Below are 8,515 nucleotides of genomic sequence, written 5' to 3'. Positions count from 1 at the left end.
AAAAAAAAGAAAAGAAAAGAAAAACAAAAGTATAATTTTTCTGGATTTACCAGGATTTTAAATCTCTGGGTTTGGATTACCTCTTGTATAATGTGAAAGTAGCTAGCCAAAGCCTAAGAGTCAAAATGTTCAGAGAATATTTTGAGAACACCTCCCTGAAAGCACAGTTGGGAACTGAGTTTGGGGTAGGATACCCTTTTACTGTTCTGCTGCATAATTTGTATGCCAGGTAAGGGTCTGCACAGGTTCCTACTGAGATCAAAGAGAGCCTTCAACCCAGTAGGGCTAGGGTCTAGAAGAAAATAAGCTGCACTTTCCATATTTCTTGGCAGTTCACCTCAGAGATAGATTTATTTCAGATAAAAATTGATCAATTTCCATTTAAAAAACCAACAAACAAGAAGGCACTGTATGAAAGGATTTCCTTTGTAGGAATGCAGTAGTCAAACTTTTGCATGCTCATTGGTGGTGATATTAGGGCATAGGAGAGATTAAATGCTCAGCTTTGTTATGTATTTCTTGTATTGCCTTGGCAAGTCATTCATCTCACAGCTCTCTAGCTATGAAATAGAGAGTTATAAACTGCTCCATCATCCAGGAGATGTAGCATGAACAAATTAAAGATGATGAGCCATTCATGGCGAGAGAAACCATTGAAGTTTGTAAGGTAAAGACAAACAATTGGAAATTCAGGTGTGAAAGTAAGGAGGTTATAATTTAATTAGAGGTGAAAGAGAGAGAGAGAGAATAGGTGATTGTGGAAAGGCCAAATCCTGAGCAAAGGGTAACTGATGCATACCATTAGGAGAACTACTGTTAAACATCATCACATCATTTGTGGAAATCTTAAGGCAAAGGGGATGGCCTAGTACAGCAGAAGGAAACAGTACACTGAGAGGTGAGGAGCAACACTGTCACTTTTTGGGTTGTTTTTTGGTGGAATTTCAACTGTGTGTTCTTTGGAACAGGACTTAATCCTGTGTCTGAAAAACATTTGCAGTGTTTTGGGCACTGTGGATGTGGTCAGTGAAATATGGTCCTAATTATAAGAGAGGAATTGTGTATGCAATGGCTCATTAACCATGCAAAGACTGTGAATGGATAGAAAACAACTTCACAGACTGATTGGTGCAAGATTATAGGTGACAAGCTGGCAACAGATTGGACTGTGAGGGTCATTTGAATGGAAGTGAGCAGTTATCAGGTAAATGGAAGTGAAAAATGCCCTCAGTCACCTAGCCTGGAAATTGCAAAGGGCTGAGCTCTCAGAAGAGCCAGAAGTCAGTGGAGCACAAGGATAACAAGAATTAAGGCATGATCATAGGAAACACCTGAAAACACCCTGAAGACAAGGGGAATGGTACAAAAAAGGAAGAGGAAAATGGCATGGATTTGAGTTGGCTCACCTTGGAGTTGTGTTTCTCCAAAGGAGAGAAGCTGTAATGATAAGTCATTAAATCATCCGTTGTTAGACCAAAATGCACATTAAAAAATGATAAGCAGTCCCCAGCTGCCTTTCCCAGCTGAAGGGAAGGTTCTGGTTGACTTGTCAAACACTGCTGCATACTGATCTGCAGGCCTTCCAAGACTCTGGCATACCAAGTCTTTTCCTCTGAAAATTGTCATGTGTGGCAGCTTTTATGTGCAGTATCATGTGTCTCCTCCCTGGGGCAGAAAACACAACAGGAGAAGGGAGAAGTTTGTGTTTCAGTGTACCACAACAAGTAAGATGGTTGATTGCCAGCTCTTTATTTGCATAGGAAACCACTGCTGCTCCATCCCTGCCTACTCCCCAGGTGTACTCAAGAAGCAGTGAGGACAATATCCTCTTGTCACTCCCACGACAGCTGTGCCATTCCTTCTGCTCCACAGTGCCCACCTTGGTCTCTTTCCCCCCACCAGTTCTGCAGGTGGAGAGAGGAGAGGCTGGGCTGTTGCTGCCATTCACCCCAAGAAGTTTTGCGTGCAAACTCCTGCCTGCAGCTTTGTCAGAAGCAATGAAATATTCTGGTTTAACAAGGTAGTAAAATAAATGTGCAGCTGCACTCCAGTTCCTAACAGGGCTGCCACAAACTGCCAGGCTGTTGGATGAGCAGGCAGAGCACCATCCTGCAGAGCCAGCCTGCATCCTGCAGCCAGGAACCCATTCTGGAGCCCCCAGGAGTGAAAGGCCTGAGAACAGCACAGGAGCAGAGCTCAGGGGAAATAAAGAGACTTCAGTGCTCCAGTGCAATTAAAAACTCTTAATAGTCATAAATGCACTTAGTCACGTTCCTTCACAGTTATGTTTTTCTGAGCAGTTTCCTTCCCTAAGCAGAAAGGCGTGCAGCTGACCTGGTACAGACAACTTTTGCTGTTGTTTTGAATTGTGGAGCACTTCACTCGCCCTCCCCGAGCTTCTGGCCAGCCAGATCAGCTTTGGGATGGAAGAATAGCACCCTCAAGAGTTGACAGTGCTGCTTCAGGGAGCCATAGCATGCAACAGGCATCCTTCCTCTCTTAGCTAAATCAGTTCATGTAACTTGAGCAACAAGTTTGCTCTTTAGTATTTGAGATATTTGGTATCAATCACTGTTGATATGAATGGGGAAATAAGCATTTGCGCTTGTTTGGGGATGAGCTGGTTCTAAATATTTGACTTCAAACAGGAAGGAAAAATAAAGAAACAAAGATTTGTCTTTTTGATAAGTTTGAGAACTTCATTTTATACTATATTAAAATAATTTAAATGGGAATTCAGGTTTCTGTGTAAAAATAGAAGACTTAAAAGTTCTTAACTTAGATAAAAGGGGTCTATGTAAAAACAAAACAAAACAAAAAAACCCAAAACTGAGCAAACCAGTCCTTAAATTGTGGGGACTTGTTCGTTAATTACAGTAATTAGAAATGGAATCTGATCCCAAACGTTCTGATTTACTTTAATTTTTTTTTAACATGTGGTTAGGCCTTAATTTTAGAATGATTATAAAACATGAGTGATTTAAAGACTAAAGAGGAGTAGATGTTGTTATTAAATCACAAACTTAGTGATACAATTCTGCTTACACTTTCTTACTTATCCTTTTGCTGTTTCATGCAGCACTGACTTTTTATTTTAAATGTTCATGGCCTATTCCTCTTTCTGCTGACTTCAGAGTCAGACAAGGCCTCTTGAAAACTCTGAGCACAAACTGCTTTTATTCCAGATGATATTTCTCCCAGCAGGCAAAAAGTCCAGCTCTGTGTTTGTCCTATTTCTGGAAATGGGTTCGCTTGAGTAGAACAAGCTGAATTTGTACACTTGGGTGCAGTCAGGGACATTCTACTCTCCACTCTGAAACACCTAAAACTCACTCCTGTCACAGACCTGAGGCTTTTCCTCTCAACCAGGACTTTGTTCAGAGTTCTTATGTTTTCATTGCTTAGACAGTGCTGCAGCTCCCTGTGGAAGCAGCCCTGTGAGCCACTGCTACTGCATTGAAACCCAGACATATAATTTTAGAGAATACTGACTGCATATAAAACAATTTAGGATTAATTTTTTTTTCTATTGATAGTGAAAAGTATACTCTGTAATCTGTAAATTAATGTTTCCCTGCTGTAATTACAGAATCCATTCTCCTGAGAGGAGACTGGAGTATGCCAACTGACTCTGCTGGCCTTGCATTTGCTCATGAAACAAAAGTTCACACCTGCACTGTGTGAAACAAAAACACGGTGGTTTGGTGCATTGTCATTTTTGTTTCCTGTTGAATCCTTTGAATTTTTAATTGCAAGAAATCTGTCAAATCTTTTCTGAGTAATTTACGGTCACAAGTTTCTGTTTTACTAAAACACTCAGAACCAAGAATTGCATATTTTTTTTCCTCCTGCCATCACTATGTTTGATTCATTTTCCCTGCAGATCTTCCGGTAGCAATTTTAAGCCTGCACCTGCTCCAGTGGTCTTGGCCTGTCCTTTCCAAGGGACCTTCAGGACCAGCAGAGCTAAATGCCCGTGGGACTGCCCAAGGCACACCTGGGTGCTGTGCAGGCAGGGACAGACACATCTGTTCTCCCACTGCCAGTGACAGCAGCAAGAGGAATTCTGTGCATCCTCACCCCGCCCGAACTGAAGCTTGGCACGGAGGCTCCTGGGGAGGCTGTGACCCGTACACAGGAGCCACAGGGAAGCGGTGGCTGGGACACGCAGCTCCTCTCCATCCCGCACGTGCGGGAACATGGATCGCCTTCAAAAGCCCCAGGAAAGGGAGGCTGGGAGGGCTGCTCCCGCGGCGGGCACACGCCCGCAGTGCCCAGGGACACCAGGCCGCTCAGCGCTGCGCTGCAGGGTCCGGGGCCCGCGGTTATCCCGGGTCAGGGCCGGGAGGCGACCCGTGCCGGCACTGCTCGAGATTGCTGAGTGTGCGTTTGGGGAAATCCGTCATTACATTTACCTGCTCGATTCGTGCGGGGAATGAAGCGGCCCGCAGGTGACCCGACTCGGGCTGTTCCGTGCAGGCGGGGCAGCTCCTCCGGGCTTGGGACCGGCGGTGACCGCCGGGGACGGCAGGGCCGATCTCCGAGCAGCGGAGCCGGGAGCCTCCCGAGCTCCCCGCCCGTGTCCCCCAGGCCCATCCCGGACAGGTCCTGGCGGTGCTCGCGGCCGGGCTCGGCGGGTCCCGCTGTGAGCGGGCGAGCCCCGCGGGTCCCGAGGTGCAGCCGGGCCGCGGCGGAACGCGGCGCGGTCTGTCCCCGCCGGCTGCTCCGAGCCCGGCGGCTCTGCCGCAGGTAACCCCGCCGGTGAGGCAGCGCCTTGGCTCCCACACCCGACGGGGCCAATGTTCCCGACTGGCCAAATATTTGCAAGTACGCGCGGATGGTGAACTTTGAGACTGTCTGCGCAGCGCGGCCGGGGAGCGCTGGGCCGAAGCTGTGGGCGCAGAGGCGGGAGCGGGCGCTGGAAATGCACCGGCCGCGTTTGGCCGCTCTGCCCCGGCAGCGCGGGCGCAAAGTCCCCGCGCCGTCCCCCCGGGGCTCCTATCAGCGCGGAGCTTCCCTGGCGGGAGCCATGCAGCGCTCCGCGCCCGCCGGGCTGGGGCGGCGGCGGGAGGCGGGGAAGGGGGCCGAGGCGTGCGGGGCGCTCTCCCCGCGGTGCGGCCGCTCCCGGGGGCGGGCGGGAGGTCGGCCGTGCCCGGCCGGGGCGCTGGGAGCCGGCTGCGCGGCGGTCAAAGGTTCCCAGCAGGAGGTTGGACACTAGAGGGCGATCCCCGGCCCTGCTGCGGGCTGTATATATACGGCGCGCAGCACCGCGGCAGCCCACTAGCAACAGGGCAGGCAGCGAGCGGAGCGGGGCTGGGCCGGGGGACGGGCTCCGGGAGCACCGAGCCGCGCCGTGCCGCGCCGTGCCGCGAGATCGCTCTGGAGTCGCCGCCGCTGCCGCCGTCGTCCCGTTCGAAACCTGGATTGCAGGAGCCCTTCACCATGCCCGGCAGACTGTAGTTGCTTCATGGAGCAAGCCAATTTCTACGAGGTCGATTCCCGGCCCCCGATGAGCAGCGGCCAGCACCACCAGCTCCAGACTCCCCTGCCCGGCAGCACCTACAGCTACAGAGAGGCTCCCTCGGCGGCGGCACCTGCTGCGGGCGGCGCGGAGCTCGGCGACATCTGCGAGAACGAGAACTCCATCGACATCAGCGCCTACATCGACCCCGCCGCCTTCAACGACGAGTTCCTGGCCGACCTATTCCAGCACAGCAAGCAGCAGGAGAAAGCCAAGGCCATCCTGGCCGGGGATTTCGACTTCCACACCATGCATGGGGCCGGCGCCGCCGCCTCGGCGCCGGGGCACCAGCCGCAGCACCACCAGCAGCCGCTGTTCGGCTGCGTGCCCGGCTACATGGACGGCAAGCTCGACCCCCTCTACGAGCGCATCGCCGCGCCGGGCTTGCGGCCGCTGGTGATCAAGCAGGAGCCCCGCGAGGAGGAGGAGGTGAAGTCGGCGGCCCTGTCGGCCCTCTATCCCCATCACGCCCCGCAGCAGCACCCGTCCCACCTCCAGTACCAGATCGCCCACTGCGCCCAGACCACCATGCACCTCCAGCCCGGGCAGCCCACGCCGCCCCCCACGCCCGTGCCCAGCCCGCACCACCCGCACCATCCGCACCCTCCCGGCGGCCTGTCCGCCGCGGGCACCCTCAAGATGATGCCCTCGGACCACCGGAGCAAATCGAAAAAGACAGTGGACAAGAACAGTAACGAGTACCGGGTGCGCCGGGAGCGCAACAACATCGCGGTGCGCAAGAGCCGGGACAAGGCCAAGCAGCGCAACGTGGAGACGCAGCAGAAGGTGCTGGAGCTCACCACCGACAACGAGCGGCTGCGCAAGCGGGTGGAGCAGCTCACCCGGGAGCTGGAGACTCTGCGGGGCATCTTCAGGCAGCTGCCGGAGAGCTCGCTGGTGAAGGCCATGGGCAGCTGCGCCTAGCGCCGGGCCGGCCGGGCTGCCCTGCCCGCGCACAGATACTCTATGCACCGGCGTGCGGCAAGCGCCGTGTGCCGCGGCAGGGGAACGGGGGGTTGTTTTGGTTTTGTTTTGTTCGTTTCGTTTGTTTTTTATCAATTCACGACCTATACAAGAAGCCAGGCAGCTCTAGTATTAAAAGGTTTGTGCCTTAGAGATGACACACGAGTAAGCTGAAAACGTGGTAGGTTTTCTAAGGAGAAAGGCAAGGGGAAGGAAGAATTAAAGACCACGTGTCTACACAGGGTAAATAACAGTAATAATAATAATAATAACAACAACAAAAACAGTAATAAAGCACACATAGCAACCCAGATGTGCCCTAAAAGCTGGCTGCAGGAGCTCTGGGGCTTACTGTGCCCTCCAGCCTTGCAGGGTGCGAGGAGAAGGAATGAGGGACGTGCGGGCTGGAGGGCTGCGGTGGCTGCGGTGTCCTGCCGGAGCCCTTCCAGCCGGCCTGCAGTGCAGCAGGCAGGAGCAGCTTTGGGGAAGTCAGCGATGAGAGGAGGATTTGCGGCTGAGAGATGTGCAGCACTGGACGCCCGTTAGGAGCACTGAGGTGTGGGGCAGCCACCGGACTGCTGCCAGGACTGTCGCAGCCTGGCCGGGCTGCCTCTGCCAGCCCTGTCCCCTGCCTTGGCCGGCGGTGACAAGGGGCCAGAAGCGCTGCAGGACCGACGGACAGCCTGGGACTGATGGAGCAGCAGCTTGCAGGAGTACGGTGAGCTCTCTCCGTCGAAAGCAAGAGCAGCAGTGTCTTGTACTGTATGTCACGACGTGGCGAAGCACAAATGAATAAATACCTATTGATGCGGGTATTTACTATGAACTTTCAGTGTATTTTGCTTTATTCCAGGACATTTTGCTCTTCTCCAAGTCTCTGTCCACCCAAACTGTGCCTCATGTAATGTGAAAGCCGTTCCATGTACACTAGCTATACTTTATTGCCTTACTTAGATCTTTGCCATCACACAACTTTCTTATCTGGTGACAGAGACTATGCCCTTGTGCTGCAACGTTATTTTATTATTTGTGTGGGTGGGTGAGAGTGAGTGTGTGTTGCCTTCTTCACATTGTCCTGTACTGGTTGCTGCCTCCCGGCCCCAAGGCAGGAGTGCCTGGAATGGGGCATGGGTTGTGGGGCTGCACGATGCCTGCGGTGGGGCAAGGAGGCTTGTTCCTGGTGCTGTTGCACCTTTGGACTCTGGAGCTTCTCCCAGAGTGAGAGAAAAATAAACAAACAAACAGGCCCCCTGGGCATTCTGGTAGCCATGCAGAACATTTCTTCCTTGTGTTGTAGCTGCATAACAATTTGTCCAACTGAAGTAAGTCTTGACAAGAGAGGAGAACAAGGTGGATGGAGCTGTTTGAAAGCATGACAGTGAGAGCACAGTGCTGGCAGCGTGTGTATGTGTGTGCAGCGTGTGTATGGTATGTATACGTGTATGTATATGCACACACATTGGTGGGGTTTTTTTTTTAATTTGGGGGGGAGGGAACTGCATATAAAATTTTGTCAGAAGTCCTGGTTACCTTCATAAATAAACAGCATATATTCTACCATAACCATCCGCCTCTCTGCTTGTTTCCAGTCCTCTTCCTGTAGCAGGAGTGCCAAAGCTCTCCTCTTCCTCCAGAGCAGCATCCAGCTCTCCACCGACTTCTGCATCCCCTGCCAGGGCTGGTGACTGAAACGCGTTAATGGAGTGCAACTCCTTGGTTTTCACCTCAGAGAAATAAACACACGGTTGCCTTTAAGAGAACGGCAATTTCCTAAACGCTTGCGGTGGCAGATGTGAGCCCGTGAGTGACGCCTCGCTTCACCCTTCACCCCGCCGCGGCCGGGCCGGGGGCTGCGGGCGGGCTGCGGGGACGGGGGAGGCCCGGGTGCCGGGGACTGCAGCCCGCCCGCTGCCCGGGCCCGGCGGGGCAGGGCACGGGGCAGGCGGGCTCCGGCCGCGGGCCATGGCGGGGAGGTGGCCCGAGACCCGGCGGCGACGCGGGCGGGAAGGGGCAGCCGTGAGGGGGATTCCT

General features: G+C 53.1%; 1 protein-coding gene across 1 annotated transcript; it reads left to right on the top strand.

Annotated features, from left to right (window-relative positions):
• Positions 1-5,148: 5,148 nt before the first annotated feature.
• Positions 5,149-8,043, top strand: CEBPA (CCAAT enhancer binding protein alpha). Its single transcript, XM_039698159.1, has one exon. It carries the CDS (start codon positions 5,468-5,470, stop codon positions 6,443-6,445), a length of 978 nt encoding a protein of 325 aa, XP_039554093.1. The 5' UTR covers positions 5,149-5,467; the 3' UTR covers positions 6,446-8,043.
• The last annotated feature ends 472 nt before the right edge of the window (positions 8,044-8,515 follow it).

This window comes from Passer montanus, unplaced genomic scaffold (assembly GCF_014805655.1).
Source record: "Passer montanus isolate IOZ18808 unplaced genomic scaffold, ASM1480565v1 scaffold121, whole genome shotgun sequence".
In the NCBI taxonomy this organism is placed as follows: domain Eukaryota; kingdom Metazoa; phylum Chordata; class Aves; order Passeriformes; family Passeridae; genus Passer; species Passer montanus.
Note: the sequence above shows the minus strand (reverse complement) of the source record. Positions and strands in the feature narration are given on the sequence as shown.

What these genes read in the sequence shown, in the direction of transcription:
- CEBPA (XM_039698159.1), top strand. Translation starts at nt 5,468, where the DNA reads ATGGAGCAAGCCAATTTCTACGAGGTCGATTCCCGGCCCCCGATGAGC.